Below are 22065 nucleotides of genomic sequence, written 5' to 3' on the forward strand. Positions count from 1 at the left end.
CCGGCGCTGCGGGCGCTGGGAGACCGCTACGTGCGCGACGAGTTCCGGCGGCACCGGGAGGTCGGCCCAGCCGAGGCCCAGCGCTTCCTGCAGGAATGGGAGGCAAGTGCCCGGCCCCGGCCCCGGCCGGGTGGGGGCAGGCGGAGAGAGCCCAGCCCGCAGTGCGGTACGTCAGGGGAAGCTGCGCCTAGCGCCACATTTGACACAGCCCCGCTTCCCGCGATTGCCAGGACTCCTGCCGCACGGTACATGTGTTCACTGGGGAAGCGGGCACCAAATGTAGCCCTACACGTGCCAAGTCAGTATGCTGTAGTTCACGGGTCAGTTGCGCCTGGACCTGCCACACGTGCACAGTGTCACACAAGTCACAGGTGAATTGTGCAATGAATTTAGACCGGCCACCCGTGCAAAGTAGCACACCATTCACTGGTGTATCGCACAGTGAATTTAGAGGAGCTGCGTGTGCGAAGTGATGATCCTGCAATTCACTGCTGAATTGTGCAAGAAATTTAGAGCAGCCATATGTGCAAAGTAATTATCGTGCAACACCCTTAGACCGGTCCCCAGTGCAAAGTAATGATTGTGCAAGTCACAGGTGAAGTATACAATAAATTTAGACTGGCTACACATGCAAGGTAATTACCATTTGATAAGGATGACTAGCCCACTGTAAAAAGAACCAGCTGCAGTTAGGCCTGGAAAATGTGTAACTGCTCTGTAGCTGGTTTTTATCCAGCTCTGATTTGAAGGTGTAGTAGTGCCTTAAAAGGAAATGGGAGAGGAAACAATGGTCATGAGTTCACAAGGCTTCTAAGCAGGGCACATGAGCCAGTACCCACTGCCTCTCAAACTGGTCTGAGGAGCCTGTGGGCACTGACCAGTGAAACCCTACTTGGGCACATGGTTTGGGTGGCCATAGGAAAACAGCCTTGCAGTCCCCTGGTTTGTCCCCAGCCAGAGATGCCTTCCCGGTCTGGTATATGGGGAATTTGGTCAGAAGTAGGAGGCTGACCAGAAGGTCTTAGGGAGGACACAGAGGAAGTGGATAAATGGAAAGGTCGGCTTTTTGCCGTCTGCAGGCCATTCTCAGAAGTGGAGCACTTTGCATTTCATGCCCTTTTCACCTCACTACTGTTGGCAGCTGCACTACCTTACAGTGGCTCACTGGCCATTTTCTAGCTATCTCCTCATTCCCAAAATGCCTTGGTGCGTGCTGTGTTAGCCATAGGACACAGCTGTCCAACGGGCAGCCTGCAAGGGATTAAGTTGTAGTCCCCAGGCTCCTGCCTGGCCACTGCTCCTCTCATCACTGTAGCTGCAATGGCAACTGGTGTTTCCAGGCTCCCCCTCACTCCTCCAGCTTTTTCTGTCTGCTCCTTGCTCTAGTGCAATAGGGCAGCGCAGTGTGGTATGGCTGGGTGAGCTGAGTGTAAGCCTGGGGAAGAGCTATGCATGGTGCAGCAGGGACAGGGGCAGTGGTAGAGCAGCGGCAGAATGTGGCCTATGGCTCACTCTGGGTGTGCAGTGCGCGGCTGCTTAGAAGTTGGACAGCCCTGTCGTAGTATTTTCTATTATTTAAGACTGGTCCCATGTTACACATTTATGAGCACTTTGCTTTGAGCATTTTAGTGTGCTTTGCTCATATTTCATTGACAATCTTTCACTGTCAAAAACCCTATTTAAATAATTGATTTTTATCAACTTTCCTGTTGTATTTTGTTTGTTTTTTTTAAAGAAAGGTGTGTTTTCATTGGTTGATATAACAGTTAAAACATGTTGATTTACAACTAAATGTACAGTTTTGGTACATATGTTTCCTAGGTATACAACCTATATATATAACTTAACATATTTGGATTGTTAGAAGTCCTACATTTTAGGATGCTATAAAATGGTGAAATATTTATTTCTTATTCACTATATGATTTTTGGGTTCATATTTGTATCAAGCTGCATTAAAAATGCAACTTGAATTTAATTAAAACACACAAAACCTGCACTTCAATTTTATTAAACAAACCAATGTTTTGGATACAGAAACTTTTTTTGTTTTTAACAAAACACGGTACATGTTTACAACTAACTAGATACTAGTATTAACTGCTATATTATTAGAAGTGTGAACTCTGGTTAGTGAATTAAACCATTATTTCAGGTCACCCTGGGAAAAATGTTCTAAGATGCTTCAGTGAAAGTCATTTGAGCTTAACTTCCTACTTGCCTAATTTTCTTTAAAATGAGAGTAATTTTTTTAGCTAGGCTGTTTGAAAAAAATTACCCCCTATCTTTCAGGTTTTTAGAACTCGTAAATCTCATCCACCTTCCCCTTTTTATTTGTAGCCTGGAAGAGAAAAACAAGCCTTTTGACTTTTTCAGCTCCCACTTGATTTCTCAGCTTTGAATGAACCAGTCCAAATGGAGAAAATATTCTTTTTGCACCTGCAGAAGTGGCTACTGCTGGTAAAAGCACTTCAACAAACTCTAGTTCCAGATGCTTTGCTAGTGACTTCCACCAGTTCCATCATGTGACTTTTCTTTAAGACATCCTCAGCACATGTACTGCTTGAATGATTTATCTCTAGTCCTGAAATTTATTCTGGTTGGCATGATTGATGGGTGATTAGCAGCATTTTCCTCTTCAGCAGTTAGGCATCTACCCTGGTACTTTGTGTTAAGACTATTGGCAAGAAAATGAGGTGGAATAAGTGCTTGATCCATCTGCTTCTTTATGGTCTGCAATTTAACTTTGCCATTGGGTATTTCTTGCTTTAATGTTTCTTGAACTTCTTCCCAATTTTCATCAGAATCCACAATACAGCAGCAATCTTTCTGTAGTTTGTCCAAGGCTATGGATATAGGTTTTAGTGTATTCAGTGTATCTTCTACATTTCTCTTTGGTCTAACATTGACTACTGTAGTTATGATACTTCCATCAATTTTGTCACAGTTTTCTATATAGATGGTCATCATAGTAGGCCAGTTTTTAATAAATAGCTCAGTGCAGTCAACCACAGAATTCCACTGTATATCTTGGTGGCAAATTAGCTTCGATCCCCCCAACTCTTTTCAGTGAAGCTGAAGCAACTGCTTGTTACAGAAGTATTTTGCAATTTCAACATTTTCCTTTATTCCTGGATACTTTAGTCTTTGGCTGAAAGATGCATCAAATGACCACTGCGCCTATATGTTATGTTTCATTATCTTTTAAGTTTCTTTTCATCTTTGCTACGTTTGCAGCATTGTCTGTGACAAGGCCACACACATGATACTTGAACTTTTGCTCACAGTGGGCACTTCTACACGTTTATTAATGCATTGTAGTTACTGCGCATTAAGTTTAGTACTTGGTTAACCAAGTACTAAATCAGGCTTGTCCAGCATATGGCCCGCAGGCCTCCATGCGGCCCACCAAGGCATTTTCTGAGGCCCGAGGTGCTGCGACAGGAAAGTAAACAGTGTTTACTTTCGTTCCCACCCCTTGTCCCTCCCCCAGCCACTCAGCAGCTTCCTAGTGGCTGCTGAAGGGCTGGGGAAGAGACGGGGTTCCCACAAACTTGATGTTGCTTGACGTTGCCGACACGGTGTGTGTGGGAAGAGGAGTAGCCATGTGCCTCTTGGGACAGGATGAGCCCAGCCGGAGCAGCAGGGGCTTAGCTGCACTTTCCCCCTACCTGCGCTGGTCAGTCCTGAGCAGCACACGGCTCCGTCGCCGTTTCTGCTGGCTAGTGCCGACCCGGGCGGGTCTGTCCCATCTGGAGCAGCATGCAGCTGAAGCCGGATTCCCTATGCTGCTGGGGATGGGAGGAGGCCGGCCAGGTCGGCACCAACTAGCAGAAGTGGTGGCTGAGGCATGTGCCGCTCAGGACTGACCGGTGTGGGTGGGGGGGAAATACAGCTGAGCCCCTGCCGCTCCAGCCGGGCTCGTCCTGTCCTGAGTGGCGCATGGCTCCTCCACGGCTTCTGCTGGCCGGTGCAGACCTGGCCAGGCTCCTCCCATCCCCAGCAGCACGTGGGAAGCCAGCTTCAGCTGCATGCCACTTTTCCTGGCTGGTGCTGACCTGACTGGGCCCATCCCATCAGGGCAGCTTGTGGCTGAAGCTGGCTTCCCATGTGCTGCTGGGGATGCCCGGCTGGGTCGGCACTGGCCAGCAGAAGCAGCGGTGGAGCCTCCTGCCTTTTGGGACCAGCTGGTGCAGATAGGGGGAAAGTGCAGCAGCACGTGGGGAAGCCACCGCTTGATAGGGGACGGGATGGGCTGGCCAGGCTGCACCAGGGAGAGGAAGCTGTGGCTGAGCCCCCTGCAGCTGTGCTGTATGCTTGTTTAAGACAACAACATGCTCAAGAATAGGGTATGAATGATCTGGGCGCCAACGTAAATTTGGAGCATGTAAAAATCTTTGTAAAAATACTGTCCAGTGTTTGGATTGTGTTTGCTTCTGTTTCTCTTTGTGCGGGATTGGGGTTCAACTTGTTACTAATTGTTAAAGATGTGTTACTAACAAGTTGTTAATTCAATAAAAGTAAATCTTCTTGAAGTTTATTCTCAAAAATGACCATATTTTGTTGCTTTGATTAGTTTCCTCTCTGGCTGATATCTTTTCCATGTTTGACTGTCGACTTGCATTATGCTTCTTTCATTCATTGAGAAGTGAGTAGAAGCGGAAGTGTTTATTTTAGTCAAGTGTTTGGTATTATTTCATTGTTCCTTTTATATTGTTTTTATTTTGGATTTTAAACCACCTTTCATTTTCACTTCCTGCAACTTCATTGGTGTCAAAGGTTATGTGACATCACTTCCTGATGTGATACCGCTTCCTGTGAGGTCTTTGAATATGGCTCACTGGCCCACTGGATGATAAAAAGTTCATGATCCGGCCCCACACTCAAAAAGGTTGGACACCCCTGTACTAAATCAATGTGCAGTAGCGCCAGCACACGGGTTTTTAGTGACGCTTACAGTGCAGTAACCTAATACTACACAGTGTTATTAGGCTGCTGGGCAGTTAACGTCTCGTGTAGACATGCCCAGCTTGTTGTAGCTTTTACTGCTGCTACTCTTAAATATTCTGCAGTAGGTGCATTTCCTGATACAATACAATTGTTTCTATGAGATGAACAATCCTGTCTTCTGTTTCATACAAGCACACATTACCTCCACATCATTGTGAACTTTGCTCCATCAGTCAAGACTCAGATTAACATTTTTCCCTTGAGCATTTTTTACTCACTGTTCAGTTTCCGTTTCATACACTATATCCAAAAGTCTTCCAACAATATCTGTTTTGCTGGGTGGAGTGTGACCTGGTTGTAATGACTGAACCATGTAAGTGAAGTGTTTGTTCTGAACAAGATGAAAGAGAGAATTTATTGAAAAAATGAACTGAGAAATCTTCATCTCTTTTGTCTTGCTGGACTTTCCTGGTCCTGATTAGAAACTCATCCATAGTTTTACTTGGTAATAAAGAAAGTTTCTTTTTGGATATGGAGAATTCACTGTGCAGATGATAGATGCTCATAATTTCTTATGCCTAAAATGGACCCTGACACAAAATGGTTAAAAAGTCAGTTACACTGATTATTACTCAGTGCATTACTTTAAAAAAATTGTAAATGAAAGAACCCTCTTATAGCAGATGTTTTTTAACCAGTGCTTAAATGATAAAATTTTTCCATACTTAGTTCTACATGGAAAATATTCAAAAAATCATAACAATTATCTTTTATTTAAAGCCTTTAAATCAATATAAAAAAGCTTGAAAACATTTACATCTTTATTTTAAAATTAATAAATTCATATTAAAACTATTCTGCACAGGATATCTTTATGTAGGGCTTGTATATTTCCTTAAACTAGCAATAAAACTCATTTTAGATGTGCAGGGGTAATGTTAAAAATGTGTAATTGAATCAAGACTAGTCTATAGTCCACAGAACATTGTTCCTTTTCCTACACTGTCTTGAGCCCAAGGTCTGTCCATTGTGTTGTGGAAACTGCTTCTTACTCTGCTCCCTCCTCCTCCTTCACACAAGAAATTAACAACAAACCAAGACTCTTTCTTCCTGTGCCATAACCCACCACACCCTTTCTCACCCCCACCAAAAACAAAACAAAACACAGCCCTCTCCCCTGACAATCTATGATTTCTGCTAATTTTGTAGCCCCCTGGCCTTGCGTGCTGCATATTTTAGTTTAAAGACATGGATGGAGCACTTGAGAAGTAATGTTTACATCTATGCAAGGGGACCAAGGAAGGCCATTTAACCATTCAGAAGCAGGGGTTACTAAGCAGGTGGTTGTTTTTTCCATGAGCTGGAGAATAAGCCTCCATTATGGGTGAAGAATCATAAGTACTCATGATTTGAGAGCAGAACTAATCAGAGCTCAGGTAGAATAAAACAGGCTTTTGGTACCCTCCAGGTGGGTTTAGTGGCTAGTCCTGATCAAAGAGTACACATGATGGTGTCTATTGGAGTCAGAATCCAACTTCCAATACCTTTGATGACTTTGCTAATCCTTTGCATCCAGTAGTATAGATCCTGCATTACTTGCAGGCTCAGGCCCCTAATACATGAAATACCGTGCCATGTTTTTAAAGCTTGACCTGAGAAGTTAGAGGTTTCTACCTCATTCTTAAATAGAAGAAAATTAGCCTAAAAACTTCAGAGTTTTTTGTAGAGGCTTATTGACTCAGTGTATTTTATTTAAATTATTTTAATAGATTTTACTAAACGTATGTCTTAAACTATGCTGCATTAAATTCAAATTTAATTTTAAACTAGTTTATTTTTAAAAAGGGAAACTTAATTATAATATAAAAAAATAGACAATTATTTAAATAAAAGTATGATTTTTTAAAAAAGATATCCATTTTTATCCACCCTGATGTCAGTTTTTTTTGACATACTGGCTCCAAGGTAGCCTGCCAGCACCACTGGTTTTGGTGTCCTGTGCCAATTTGGGATTCTGATGCTTGCCTTCTCTTTGCATCTGTGCCTCTTAGCCAGTCTCTGCAGTGTGTTAGAACCGGTTTTATTTTTGGTGCACTGATACCAGAAGCTTTTAAGGCGGCCTTAGGGTTGCTCAATCTAGTCATTCGTTTTTTCTGTTGCAATGCCTTTCATTTGGTGCATTTTCTGAGTCCTTGTTTTTTTTTCTTGGTCCAGTGTTTCCTTGATGCACTGATATCTTCCTTTTATTTTGTTGGTGTAGTATCTAAGAAGGATGTAAGAGCACTCAGCAGCACCTCTCTAAATTACCATTTACAAGAATCATGTTTAAGAGTAATGTTCACTATGTTACCTCATTTTGAGACTGCCAGCTGTGTCTGTGGATGTCTTCCTAAACACTGGAGCTTCCCTTTTGGACACCTCAGGGAGGCTCTTGCAAATCCAGCTTATGCCTAAAGTGCTTTCAAGAGTAATCTATTAAAGCTAAATCTAAGATGCCTGTAATGGTCATGTTTCAGAGGTGTAGGTTGTAGCCTTGTTGGTCTGAGGACATAGGCAAACAAGGTTCTTTGGGTAAATCCGATATCTTTTATTAGCCCAACTCAAATAGTCAGTCTAATAGAAGATATCGGATTTACCCAAAGAACCTTGTCTGTAAACTCTCAGGAGATGCAGATGAAGACATCTGCATCTCCTGAGACAATGTGACATGCAGATGAAGACATCTGCCTCCTAGTAAGCACAGCAGGGTGGCTTCACCACCAAAGTGCCGTATGTCATCAGCAAGCCTGAGGGTGCACATGGGTTTCAGTGTCTCATGCTGGTGGAGCAGAGTGCTAGCTAACTGGATTAAACTGAATCTCCACATGAGAGACCAAGACAGGAAGCACTGAGGGAGAGATGGCTAGCATTTTCTCAATACACCTCTGTCAAACTTCTGTGTCTTGGCAGCTAGGTATACAAACTTTTTCTAGGCTTAAAGTGGGCACAGAGACAAAGATTCTTCATAGCAGCCTACACACAGTGGTCTGATTTTCAGTCCTCTCTTGGGCTGCCACAATGCCTACAGTACTAGCTTTGTGATCTCTCTCTCACATGGCTTTGGCAGGATTCAGATTTCTCAATGCACTGTGGAGTGTGTGTTGTTTTTCTGTTTTTTTATTTCTCCAGCCAAGACCACTGCTTGTGCGCCAAGAGTCTGTGTTCCTAGTGTTAGATGTCTTGACATTGATGATCCTGGTACTTGCTAAACTGAGGATTTCATAAAACAGTTAAGATGCTCTAAACCCCTCCATTGTCTAGGCCATTTCAGCTGTGTGAGTGAAGGCAGGGTGAATATCAGGGTGGTGTATGGCCTGCTATTTAAACTAGAGGACTAAACATGCCAAATAAATCTCCACAATAGAGGGACACTGTATCCAAGACAGTGACTGCAGGGAATCTTTCTTCAGTCCTTACAGAATCTATCTAAACAGTTTTAATTGTATTTGAATTTCATCCAGAAATTTGCAGAGGTGCCACACTTGAAGTACCTGGGCCAGGAACAGCTGTGCAATAGTGTTCTTATATTCTTTTTTGGACCACTGGATTAAGAAGATGAATCAGACCCCTTGCAAAACTGGCAGTCAAGGAAATATCTTCTTTCTGAGGACAGAGCTGGCTACCTCCATTCTTTTTTTATAAGAGCTTTGTACTAGATCCAGCATGGCTAAAGGAAGATCAGCAGTACTTAAAGTATTACAGTCTTGAGTTGCAGTCTTGGAATTCATTTGGATGAAGTGTTTTCTTAGATAGGAACACCATCTGAGACAGCGAGTGGTAGAAAATGAGAAGTGGTGGATTAATCATAGAGAAATAGGGCAGGAAAGGACCTCCAGATATAGTCTAGTCCAGCCCCCTGTCTGAGGCAGGATCATCCCTATCCAAACCATCCTATACAATCCCTAATCTAAACTCTACATAGGAGCTACTATTGACCCTGATACAACACAGACCTAACACCCTAACCTGGCATGGATAAAGCAGGAGAACCATGGCAGCCAATGTCCTCCTTCTATGAAATGTCAGTATGGGCTCGAGGTTCCAGGCAGCGGGCCAAACCCCTCACTACAGAGGAAGGCAAAACCCCGCACAGTCCGTACCACTGTGACCATGGGGTAAAATTCCTCCTTGACCCCCAATATGGCAATTGGTCTGACTCTGAGCGGAGGGGCAATGCCCTCTAGCCAGGAACCTCCGGGTTTGGTCCCAGCAGGAACATTGGCATACCCCTATCAAAGTCCCCAACTTTGGCTGTAACTAGCACCCAATGCCTTTCAGGGAGGCTGAAAAACACCCTGACACGTAGCAGAAAGGTGGGACAGTGACTACCAGCAGAGCCCAGAAGCATGGGAAATACTGTTAGTGGAGCATAAACACAGGTACACCTAGATCATCCCTGACCAGTGGCTGTCCAATTTCTTGAACACCTTCAGCGATGGCAAGTCCTCAACTTCCCTAGGCAGGCTATTCCACTGCCTCACTATTGTAACAGTGAAGAAGCTTTTCCTGATATACAGTCGAAACCTACTTTACTTCAGCATCAAGCCATTGGTCCATGCCCTCCTCTGTGGCAAGAGAGAAATGATGTTTTTTCTTTTCTTTATGGCAACTCTTTAAGTATTTGAAGACTGCTGTCATTTCCCTTCTTAAGCACTTTTTATGCTAGTTGAACATGTCTACTTCCTTCAGCCTCTCCTTATCTGATGCGTCTTCCAAGCCCTTTATCTTCTTTGTTGCCTACCTCTGGACCCTCTGTAACTTCTCCAAGTACTTCTTAAAATGTGGCGCCAAGAACTGCATACAGTACTCTAGATGATACCTGACAAGTAGAGGCACTATCAGCTCCTGTGTCTTGCACCTACTGCTTCTATTGATGCATCCCAAAACTGCATTTGCCTTTTGTATGGCTGCATCACACTGCAAACTTGTATTGAGTCTGTGATCTACCAAGACTCTTAAGTCCTTTTCCATAGTGCTGTCATCCAGTCAAGTTCCACTCATTTTATATTTGTGTTTTTGATTATTTTTTCCCTGTTGTAGAATCTTGCATTTGTCCATATTGAATTTCATCCTGTTAGCTCTGGCCCAACTTTCCAATCTGTTGAGATCCTTCTGAATTACACTTACATCCTTCAATGTGTTAGCAGTCTTTCCCAGTTTTGTATCATCTGCAAACTTGCTAAAGAAGCTTTATAAACCGGCATCTAAATCATTAATAACCAAGATGAACAGCACGGGATCCAGGACGGACTGCTGTGGGACTCCACTCAAAACCTCCTGACATTCTGACATGGACCTGTTAATAATTACTCTTTGCTTGTGGCTATTGTTATCTATAATTTATAGCAGTTTTGTCAAGTCCACATTTCTCTAATTTGATTAGATTAGATTAGATTTTCATCTGGAGGTGCATCTTTTTGCCATTTGCTTGAACAAAGTGCTACTCATCTTGAGGATTTTACAAAGCAGCACCTCTATTATATATGCACTTCCAGCTGTGTGAGTGAAGGAAAGGTGCTGTTTCCCAGCAGGGAAAGATGCTGTTGTACTGCCGTCTTCCAATTTACCCTTAGGAAGAGTTGGGCAAATAAATGGGTATCCTGAGTGAGGTAGTTCCAGGTTTGCCAGCCAGCTCCTTTTAATGCAGATCCAATTGGTTTTCCCTTCATTTCATCTTACTCTTCCCCAAAGTCTCTTTCTCTTTCAAAGTGTTATTTCTAAATCACATAATTTCATATTTTAGGACTGTGGGGTTTTGCACTTCAGAATTTGGAAGGGTTCTAGAACCTAGAAAACTTAACTTTGCGAAGAAATTGCATTTCTTTTATTGCTGAGCAGTAGGTCCTGAAGCTCATCTTTCCCTCTTTACTTTAGAGGGCTGTAAGCCCTTGGGTTCTGGGAATAGGCCCATCTATATTGATCTCCTGGGGGTTTTAGAACAGTTGCTGAAAATCTTGCAGCAGTACATTTATGACGTTTGTGTATATGGTGCAGTAAAGGAACTATGCACTAGAAGCACTAGCATCTTGCTTATACCAAGAAACATAACTGTGCTTCCAGAAAATGTACATATACAGATTTTTCCCAACTTGCTCTTTAAAAACAATCTACGCTGTTAAATGCAAAACAGAATTAAAGCAGTGTTGAGGGTTATTATTTTTTTTTTTTATAGAGTATGTTATGGTATGTACAGCGCACACAGTAACTGGGCCTGTCACACACATGAATGATTTCTATGCCTGATTTTTCTTATTATGTGTATAGCTTAATATTACGTATATTTTAATTCCTAGGGAGACATGTCTCACTGTGCACCATCCAAGATGTGTATCATATACAGGGATACTGATTTTTCTCTGTTTAAAAATCACAAATTATCTCATAAAACCCCCCAAATCTGTGATTAAAATGAAACTCCACGATAGATATAGGTATCAATTGAACATAATGTTTTATTGATATATTTACAATTTAAAAGCAATTTGGAAGCCTACCAGTGTCTTAATCAGTATAATAAAATAAATCCTAAATGCCTGTACATTTTGGCATTTGATTTGGGGTTTTTTTATAATGGAAAATCAGAGCTTCCCCTTCCTCCTTTGCTCACCAGGATGCAGATCCAGGCCCCTCACTTCCCACCCACAGTCCCCCTGGCCCTGCTGGTATCACTCACTCTCCACCCATAGCCCCCTGGTCCTGCTGGTGTCTTGCCTCTGACCTACAGCCCCCTGCCCCACTCAGCCCTGCGGAGGGGTCCCCCAGCTGCCAGGGCGATGGGGCCAGAGACCTGGGTCTGCAGCCCTGCCCCCTGCAGAAGTGCCTGAGCCCTGGTTGCCATGGGTGACTGGTGCTGCCTTAGTCGGGGAGCATGTGCCCCCCCAGTGACCAGTCAGCGATCGGGGAGGGTCCCCCTTGTGGCCAGTCTCACTGACCAGGGGGGACCTTGCTGACCAGGGGAGTCCCCCCCGTGGCCAATCTTGCCAACTGGGAAGTGCCAGCAGTGCTCCTGGAAGTGACCTCGGTGCTACATCTGGCGCTCCCACTTCCCAGCCAGCACTTGCAGGAGGGGCACTGGTGCTCCCACCTTTCCCTGTGCCCGTCACCTAAGCAGGGAATGTGGCCTGTCATGGGGTGCACCAGTGCTCTTAGGGGGTCGTCTCTGCTGTCGTGTTGCCACTGCTGGTTGCCATCCACAAGAGGCAATAGCTGCAGGGGTGAAGTGGAGCATGGAGCCCAGCTTCTCTCCTGTGGGTGGCACAGCTGGAGTGAAGCCCATGGGGGGCAGGGAAAAGGGCCAGTCCCCAAGCCCCATGCCCCAGCTGGGCAGTGGCAGCAGCCCCAGCCCTGCCCAAGTCCTTCCTTCCCTCCCTCCCTTCCTATGGGGCCCCAATCCCACTCCCCCCCACACACACTTACTTGCGGGGAGCTGCTTTCCAGGCTGCCTGGTGGTCATGCTCGTACATGTGCACGTGCATATGGCGCCCCCTGCCTGACTGCCCTCTGGCACCCGCCCAGCCCCTTGCAGGCTGGAATTCTACCAGCCTGCAGAGAGCTCTTTGCAAAACTGGAAAATCCACGTTTCTCCGGTAAAATGAGATATCCACACTTTTCTCATGTAAAAGGGAAAATTCGTGGCTTTTTTCAGTTTTTCTGTGGGAAACAGAAAACCCAGAGCCCTAATCGTATTACTGGAGAAATGGTGTGTGTGATCTTGTAATTAAAGATTGTAACAATGCATGTGCACAAGAGGGGTAGATTTAAGGTTGCAGATTCACAGAAATGTAGTCCAGATGCAAAGTCCGCTTGAGTATTGATTATCTTTGAGTACCTACTCAGGTCATTTTAATGTTCTGAAATATATTTTGTACATTTAATGGAATCTCCAAATTAAAAGAAATCCTTCATATGATGTTTATCCAAATAGGTCCATGTATTCAGTTTTAAAATTCCTGTTTATTTCAGTAGTGTTAGGTCTTGACCCTTTGTGCAAAAGAATGCATGTTCCTGCATCAGGGAAGTCAGAAGGGGTTTTAGCATAGACTAAGCTGCTATAGCAATGGTTCTCAACCTTTGTAGACTCTAGGCACTCTAATAATTCTCAAAATGTAGTGACAGAATTGTAATCAGAGTGTGTTTTGGCCTTTTGAGTGTTTTTCCTGAGCCAGCATATGGTCTGTGATTATGATATTTTTGCAGGCCAGTCAGTTTCCTGAACACTTACTAGTTGCTAAAATAGCCCTAGTATTTTTTACCAAAATTTATTGCTGTGTAGTGTACAGGATTTTTATTTATTTATTTAAAATGAAATATTGACTTTAGAAGTTGCTCACTATTTCTTTAAAGGAAGTCTATCTACAAAACTTTAGTTTTCTTAACACTGTCTTTAAAATATTTCTTTTACTTTATAGAAAAATAGTACTTCAGATATGATGTCTCAGTAAGCAAATGAATAGGCAGAAGTCTCGTTTTTGAATGACTGAATAATCATTTTTTTCTAAAATATGACAAAAAGGGTCACTTTAGTTTGCCTACAATAGCAGCTTAAAGATTTATTTTATGACCAACTCCCAAAACTTTCAAATTGTAGGTGAACATTACAGTATTTTTAAGGAAAATATAATTTGATTATATTAAAATTTACAACACTGAAAACTGCGTTTTGAATGCTGTTGCTTGGAACAAGATCACTCTGAGTAAGATAAGAATAATTGTAAATTCATTAAAAATAATAGAAAGTCATGTTTTTGCCCATATATTTTTATTGCACTGGGTTCAGATTATTGGTTTGTATCTTAAAATTCATGGGGAAATGCTAACAGTAGAGGAAGAAGCTTTGTTAAAATGAAATATATCAATTATTAGTATCTGTTCTTTTCTATTTTCTAAATATCTAATATTTTAATTAAAATAATTGGTACTGAAACAAGAGGCAGCTGGTATAATTAGATCAGTAATGATTATTACTTAGAAATGCTATTGAATTAACATTGACACAGTTGATAAGTAAATTAGCTCAACTATCCTCTAAGTCATATAATTATTGAGAATATATTGTTTAAAAACAATAATAATAAGATGACAATTACCCAACTGTGTTACAAATTATAGATCAGAGTTGTTACAGCAAAAAATACAGTTAAGATTCTTTAGATTTTTTTGTTTTGGTTTACTTCATCTAAGTCCTGTTAATTGTTCTTTTTCATTTCTTAAGTCCATCATGTTTCAAGTGCAGAGCCTTCAGCTTAGAATATATCAATTCTCTTGGGAGTACAAGGGATCACTCTAGAGATTCTAGAGTAGTAGTTTTCAACCTGGGGTCCACAGACTATGCCTAAGGGGTCTGCAAAAGATGGCTATGATCAATCAAATGTATGCGAATACTTACACTTGCAATTCAAAGGAGTCTGAAACACCATTCAGAATTTCCAGTGGGGTCTGCACCTGCTTTCAAATTTTTTTAGGGGGTCTGCAAATGAAAAAAGGTTGAAAACCCACCTCTAGAGTGGCCTGAGATTTTCTGTTACTGAACAGGTTGAATGACTTGCAGTTGAAGCTATTTCAACCATTGGTGACCTTGAAGTATGCAGTTCTGGTAGCTTTCCTATGAGCTAACATGGACTGAAGCAGACTCAGAGTTGTATTTTGCTGTAGCAGTCATTTTCTTTAGGAAAGTGACCTTAGGGTAGAAGCAAGTGAGGCCTTTCCTCACCTTTGTGCCACCATAAAAATGCACAGCAAACAGACATTCATACTCTTTGTCACGCCACAAGTCCCCAAAGGTAGAAATAGATTGTGCTGCTTCTCTGCAGTGGGTGCCTGTTTGATTGATGGTAGGAGAGGACAGGCAGCCAGATCTGCCCATACTCTGCAGATGCTGGACAGGTGCTCCAGAGGCTTGAGGAGGCCAATCTTACACACCCCAGAGAAGTCTAGGGTAGGATTGAGCTCTTGAAGCATCTGTCTGGCTTTCCCTGCTTATAGAGACATGCCTGGGGAATCTCAGTGAGAGACATCTCCAGGATCTTGGGGTGTTCCTCTTACATGGGGAAAGCCTGGGATTCCCTGCTTAAAGAGACATGCTCCGGAGATCCCAGGGGCGCATCTCCACAAGCAGGGAACCCTAGCCTTTCCCTGCTTAAAAAGATGTGCCCCTGGGAGGTGTGGGGTGGCACAGGAGCTGGGGAAATCTGTGGCTAGGAGCCACAGTGGGTCCTGCAGAGACATAGGTCAGTGTGGGTCCTGGTGCAGAGGCACAGGGCAGTGTGGGAGCCAGGGATTTCCTGGCTTCCACATTGGCCCAGGTCTCTGTGCATCCTGTTTCTTCACATAAAGCATGGGTTGGTGTGGGACCTGGTGTGGGTCACAGCATGGAGGCACGGGGTGTTGGAAATTCTTCAGCTTTTGCACTGCCCCACACCCATGCAGACTTGTGTTTCTCCTGGGAACACATTGCCGCTTGTCCTAGGGGCAAAATGTGTTTTGCTTATTAGTCTGTTTCTCAAATAACAAATCTAGACATTTCAGGAGCCCTGTTGACAGGCTTCAGATGAAACCACATCATCCCATCCTACCTACAGGAGCTGGACTGGCTGCATCAAGGACAATAGTTTGGGGGGGGTTTCAAATAAGCAAATGCACTGAATAGTTGATGCTCCAATGGATCAATGGTATTTAATCAACTTCCAAATGTTGATATGTTCCAAATTGTTGATATGACTCAAGTTGTTTGTTCAGTTTTTTTGACTGAATGATGTGGTTTCAAGGGCCTTATAATAGTTCACAAGCCATGTTTTAAATTGTCCCATTCATATATACTGTTTGACTTTCTGTGGGGCCTGTCCTTAGGCCAGGAAGACCCTGTGTCACTGATGTGATTTCCATTTACTTCAGTGGATATTGCATCAGGCCCTGTGCGAAGTAACATTTGGTGCCATCAATTTTTCTCCTTACCAGCAACTGGCTCTCTTTACCTTCACATACTTACAACATATCTTCTACTTCTGAATACCTTGATCTGATGTGATCCTTTCTCCACCTCTTCTGCTTATTTCAGAGTCTTTTGCTACTCATACATAGGCTGAGATATTGCAGGAACAAAACACTAATGTTGAAGAATAACATTTTTAATGGTGGGTAGGGGAAAAAATGTCTGCGGTATTCTGAGTACTGGAATCAAATTGGGCTATGACAAGGAAATCTGGAAGGCCTACTTGACTATCCCTCTGATTCTGTAGGTTTTACAAGCCTGAGACTATTGCTGACTTTTTGGGTATTGTGCTGTAAGTGGCAATGAAGTCCATCAGACAGGCTGTCCTGTCCTTACCTGATAGTGGAATATAATTTTGAGATTTCTGTCATTTTCTGACTTCAGTAAAAAATGTGGCCTAAGGTTTAGAAGTAGTTTCCCATTGGCTTTATGCAGTATTTACCAGATGCATTGGAATATGGTTTAGTGCTTTTTGACTGTGTGGGTGAAAAACTACTTACCAGAAAAAAATTCCTATTGATACTGAAATACCTAGTTCACTCATAGCAATGGCTGAACATTTAGTGGTGAGGATCAAATGGGAACTAATTTCTTTTTCCTAAATATTTTCAAGAGGTAGTAAAGAATTTCTCACTTTTTGGATGCTTTTTTAGTTACGGGTCTTGAATAAGAGAGTAGTAGCTAAAATGGCTAAAAATATGAAATTAGCATGCTCTGCAGACTAGCAGACTTGTTATCTGTGGTGACTGGACTCAGTCTAACTGGCTTGCCTTGGTAGTATTCACTCTATCTATACCAGACAGAATTTTTGCTTTTGTGATTTTAAAGTTTCCATAAAATAACATTTATATATGGTGGTCTCTTGGCTAGATCAACCAGAATACAGGTTGCCTAGATAGATCCACAAACAGAATTCCATTGTAATGTAGCCTTCAAATTCCCTGACTCCTCTCCCATTCTTCCAACATTCCTCCAAATTTAAAGATATAAGCAGGTTTGCGATCCAGTTGTTCTTTGTTAAGAATGCTTATTATTCAGGGAAAATTTGTCTTAAAAAAGAATAGGAATGACCTATAAAAGCATTACTGCGCGGTTTCTGTATTAGAAGTTAGATGGGTGGTGCATATCTGTCATGCAAAACAGTATTTGGTACCTCTCATTTGGAGAGTGATGTCACTCTCCTTTAGATTAGTTTGCCCACTACCAAGGTCAGTAATTTTTTGTTTATTTCTTTGCACATGTTGATGTGGTACAGCGCTTGATTAGTTTTTTTGTTGTTTAACTTTGTTATATGGAAATACAACTGCATTTTTTGCATTCCAATAATGGTGTGGTCTTAATGGAAAATTCATCTTCAAGGAGACTGTGAGAGAATACATTTGTTACAAGCTTTTACTTCATCTTTTAAGTTCAAAACGGTATGGGCAATGCCATTGGTATTTTTAATGTTGCTACCATATTGCTAAACCAGTTACCCTTTTTATTGCTGTTTATTGCATGCATTTTAAAGCTTAAACTACCGAAGTATTTGGGTGATCTTTTAAATACGTATTCTTTCTTTCTTTTTTTGTAGCAATAGCCGGTAAAGTAGCTAGAGAATCTTGTATTATTACTAAAATACGTTATTTAAAAATTCTAAGCTTACATATGGAATGATATCCAGACATTCCTTTCTTCATTGTGTTCATCCTTTTTCTTTAATAAATATAGTTTTGGAACAGTCAACACATGGTTGCATCTTTAGGCATGGAAATAAAAATAAATGAATAATCAGATTAAGGTAAAAAAGAACATTTAATTTATTTAGCATTAAAAAGAAAAGAGAATACTTTCTTTCAAAAGATAATTTAGGCTTCCACCTAGTGGTTGAAGGGCATTTTGAGAGAAAAGCAGGAAATACGTTACCTAAGCTATGTACGACATAGATGGAGATTCAGGCTGTGTAGGCATACAGTTTACCAGGTTGAAAGACTGAATGCAAATTGTGCACAATGGACCTGGGGCTTCAAATTTTCTGAAAATTAGTAACAATGATTTAGAGTCTCTTGTTATCAACAAAATAAATTCAGGCTCCTATGTAACTTCTGACTTAGTCAGAACTTTATCAACTTTTCTATTGCAAATTAATAACATTTCTGTTGTTCCCTTTCAAGAAGGATACAGATCAGTAGCACGAAGATCAAAATTTATCAAGCAATTTTGCATGTTCAAGTAGGGGCATGGCTATGCTTTCTCAGTACTGTGCTGGGAAATGTTACATTGAAGCACACATGCTCTTTCCACGTGAACTGCACCTTGAAATGGATGTCATGTACCCACATAAAAGCAGCACTGAATGCATTGGTGACATGGAGGGGTGCATGCAGGTGCACGTGCACCTCCTGAGATTGGTGGTGCATCACCATAAAAAAGTGCCACTGATGCCTGCAGGTGGTTGCCGCTTGCTGCCTCCTCTTCTCGCTGCCTACACTGCAGGTGGTTGCCAATTGCCACTGGCCACTGCAGACACCACCAGCGGCATCTGCAGGTGGTCACTGACCACTGGTTAGCGCTCATCGCCACCTCCCCCTCCCTCCACAGCTGCTGACACTGCTGCAGCCACCTGTGGGAGATCCCTGCTACCACACCCCCACCGCTACCACCACCTGCAGGCAGTCACTGTGCCCCCCCAGCCTCCGGGGGCACGCGCTGTTCATAACTGAATTCATGTCAGTAAGCACACTCTTAGGCTGAGTTTTTTGGCACACTCCTAGCCCTGACCAAAGGTTGCTACACTTTGGGGTGTAGCACATGCAGAGCAGACACGCCTGCTTCACTACATGTATCACATGCAGAGCGTGACCCAAAGACTTTGTAAACTTGTCTTAAAAATATTGTTAGAGTTTCTGTTTCAGCATTTCTTATGTATACAGGCAACATTTCTAAAGACTTTGTTGAGAGAGTTTCCTTTAGTAGGTCTTGGGAGTATGACTGTTAAGAAATTAGAAATAAAAAAAAGAAGAAAAGTTAGTAGTTGTTTTCTTTTCTTTACTGATATTATTTTTATTACTAATTAATTTTGCAGTAATACCTAGGAACCCTAACTAGATCTGGATTTTATCAGATTGGGCACAGACAGAAGTGACAATTTTTGTCTGCTCTGGCCCCAGAAAGCAGTTTATAATTGTGACCAAACACACATGCATGGCTGCAGGCAATTTCCAAAATGGCCAATTGGGTGAAAATCTGACCCCTCCCCCCCATGTATGAAGGTGAGATGAAGATGTTTCAAAACAACATCTTCTGTAACTTCTGTCTGTTAGCCTCAAGGCTCCATGCATCTTAGTCAAAGATAATACCATAACCATTGCAAAGAGAGTCCTGTATTCTTTTAAGTAAAAACTTTGCAAGGTAATGAAAAATAGAGTAACAGATTTACACAGTTATTTTTTTCATAGGGTTGCTATGTGTACTATTTGCAGGTAGAGAGAGAAAGTGTTTTTTGCTACTAATTTTAATTTATTACCTACCTACATAGTATCAGCTGGCCATGTTTTGTAGACATTGTGGTTAAACTACATTAAAATAGAAAAAAATGACATACAGCTTCTCAAAATTACCAACTTTTCACTAATGCTTTACAGAAGCTTGTATAATGATTGCAGTCATCTACTCAGTATGATATGTGTATATGCAGTATGAATGTCCACCTTTGTACTGTGCAACCCTGTGAAAGACTGCAGAAAGGTACTTTGTATGTGTTGAAATTGAATCTGGATCTCTTAAATATTGTTTGTTTTCTTGCTTCAGCTTCATAATGAGTTTTCTATACAAGTACCGTTATGCAGACTTCAGAACTATTGTCTTGTTAAGTTAAGGCCCCACTCCTGAAATTCCACACATAAACAGATCTCTGCTTTAGGGGTACCATATTTCCAGCCTCAAAAAAGAGGACACCTGTGGGAGAGAGAGAGGGGTGAGGTGTATATGATTGTGGAGGGCAAGGGGGAGGGCAGTGATATGCCTGTACCCTGCCACTTCATTCACTCCTAAGGCCCTGCCCCCCCGGCCCTGCTGGTGCCTCTCACTCCTTACCTGCAACCCTCTGCCCCCCCAGCCCTACTGGTTGCCCTCACTCCCAACCTGAAGCCCTTGCCCCCCAGCCTCCTGCGCATGCACAGACACGCATGCATGCACACACATTCTCTGTCTTACCTGGGAGCTTGCTGGGGTCTGCACACAAATCACGTGACCTCTGACAGCCATTTACCTTGCCCGCTGCTCCCAGCCCCAAGCAGTCCCAAGCTGCTAGTCCCTGGGAAACCAGAGGAAGAGCAAAAACCTGGACATTTGCTTGCATTTTAAAACCTGCCCAGACACAAGGACAGGGGGCCAAAAAAGAGGATGTCCAGGAAAACCTGGATGTATGGTAATACTGGCTTTGAGTCCCTTTGACCTGCTTACCTGGATTTTGTTAGAGGATCAGGTCTCTTTTATACTACAGTTTACAAAATTAACAAAATAAGGGTTTACATGAGATGGCATAATTAAAGTGTTGACTGTGTCTTTGTATTTGGTAGCGACATAAAAGATACTCATTTTGCTGTAGGTGGTTTTCATATTGCTAAAAGTTTTGACTGCTTCAGCCTTTATGTTGGAACTGGGTTATGTATGTAGACATATATTTTATAGTGAATTTCTTAGAGCTTATATTGTAGCTTAATACTCGCAGTACAGTGAGTGGCTTGCTGGCAGTGGGGAGTAAAGCCCATATCAGGGCTGGCCTACAATTTTTTGGGGCCCCCGCAAGATATAGTTTTGGGGCCCCTGATCCACTGAAAAATGAAAATTGAGGTTAATTGCAGTATAAACTCACTGATATGAAGGAGTGGGCATGGCTGGGTGATTGGGCCGGCTCCTGGCTCTGGGTGTAGAAGGGGAGGAGAGCCACCCTGATGGGTGTTCTCCCTTCCCCACCACTGGGGAGACCTCAGCTGGGGCTCCATTGCCATGCAGAGGGGAGGGTCTTCCCCCACACCCCCTTCTCAGCCCACCCAGACTGAGGTGGGGGCATGGCTATGGGGGCCAGCTCTGGAAACGGGGAGAGAGGAGTAGAGGTGCCCTTCTGGGGCCTTTCCCCTTCCCCCTTGGTTGGGGAGACCCTGGGGTGGAGCGATTCCCTTCAGGCCACTTCTCCGCTGGGCTGGACTGAGGAGAGAAGGCATGGCTAGGGATACCATCTCTGGGCACTGGGAGAGAAGGAGAAACACCCCACTGGGGGCTTCCTTCCTTTCCCTTTCTCAGTGCTAGGGTGACTCTGGCTGGAGGTCTGGTGGGGGGTTCCCCCATGCCCCCCCCTCAGCTGACTGGAGGATAAAGAGGGGGCATAGCTGAGGAAGTCACCCATCTCCTGGGTCTCTGTGCTGGCTGGCAGGCTGGGAGGGGAGGTGTAGCGCCCTCTGTCGCCTGGTGTAGGCCACTGCAGGGGTCTGGTTGCCTTGCATTTTTTGAAAAGCGAAGGTCAGTTCACTTTCGTACTGGTTCAATCTAAGCAGTTTACAGAAACCTGCAAAAATTGAATCAGTTCAGCCTTGGGTTTTTTGGCCATCTGTCCCTAGCCAAACAGTCGGTCCCTGGCGTCTCTGCTAAAGTTATCGGCAAAGTTGTCGCAGTGGTCTTATAAGGTAAATATCTATCCACAAGGATAGAGCTGAGGTTATCAGCTTGCGTCATTAATAGTCTTTCAGTAACTACTAGGCCTGTGTGAAGTAGCAAGAATTCCATTTGGATTCAGCCGATTCAGAGTGACAGTGATTTGATTCAGTGATTTGAGTCACTGTCCCGATTCAGTTTGGATTTGGAGATTTGGCCATAGACTATAATGGGGAATCACTAAAATAGCTATAACTTTTTTGTAGATTTGGATGAAACCAGCAGGGATGGTAGTCCCTTCTGTGAGGGTCTAAAGCCTGCCAAGTTTCAAGGAGCTGGGTGCAGGGGCTTCTGCGGAAGTGCCCCTCAAGGTTCTGAAAGCAAAACTTGCATCACTTGTATATGTTAAGGGGTTTAGGTTGTAGCCGTGTTGGTCTAAGGACATATGCAGACAAGGT

General features: G+C 43.0%; 1 protein-coding gene across 1 annotated transcript in view; it reads left to right on the forward strand.

Moving 5' to 3' along the window:
* Nucleotides 1-3: 3 nt before the first annotated feature.
* SDHAF3 (succinate dehydrogenase complex assembly factor 3) overlaps nt 4-22065 on the forward strand; it is a gene marked incomplete at its 5' end in the record, with an annotated part of 66192 nt that continues 44130 nt past the window's right edge. Inside the window, one exon of the mRNA XM_019507978.1 lies at nt 4-102. Within this exon, the coding sequence (XP_019363523.1) occupies nt 4-102 (99 nt within the window). The remainder of the gene's footprint in view (nt 103-22065) is intronic.

Source organism: Gavialis gangeticus, unplaced genomic scaffold, assembly GCF_001723915.1.
Source record: "Gavialis gangeticus isolate Ggan-Ray unplaced genomic scaffold, GavGan_comp1, whole genome shotgun sequence".
Classification (NCBI taxonomy): Eukaryota; Metazoa; Chordata; order Crocodylia; family Gavialidae; genus Gavialis; species Gavialis gangeticus.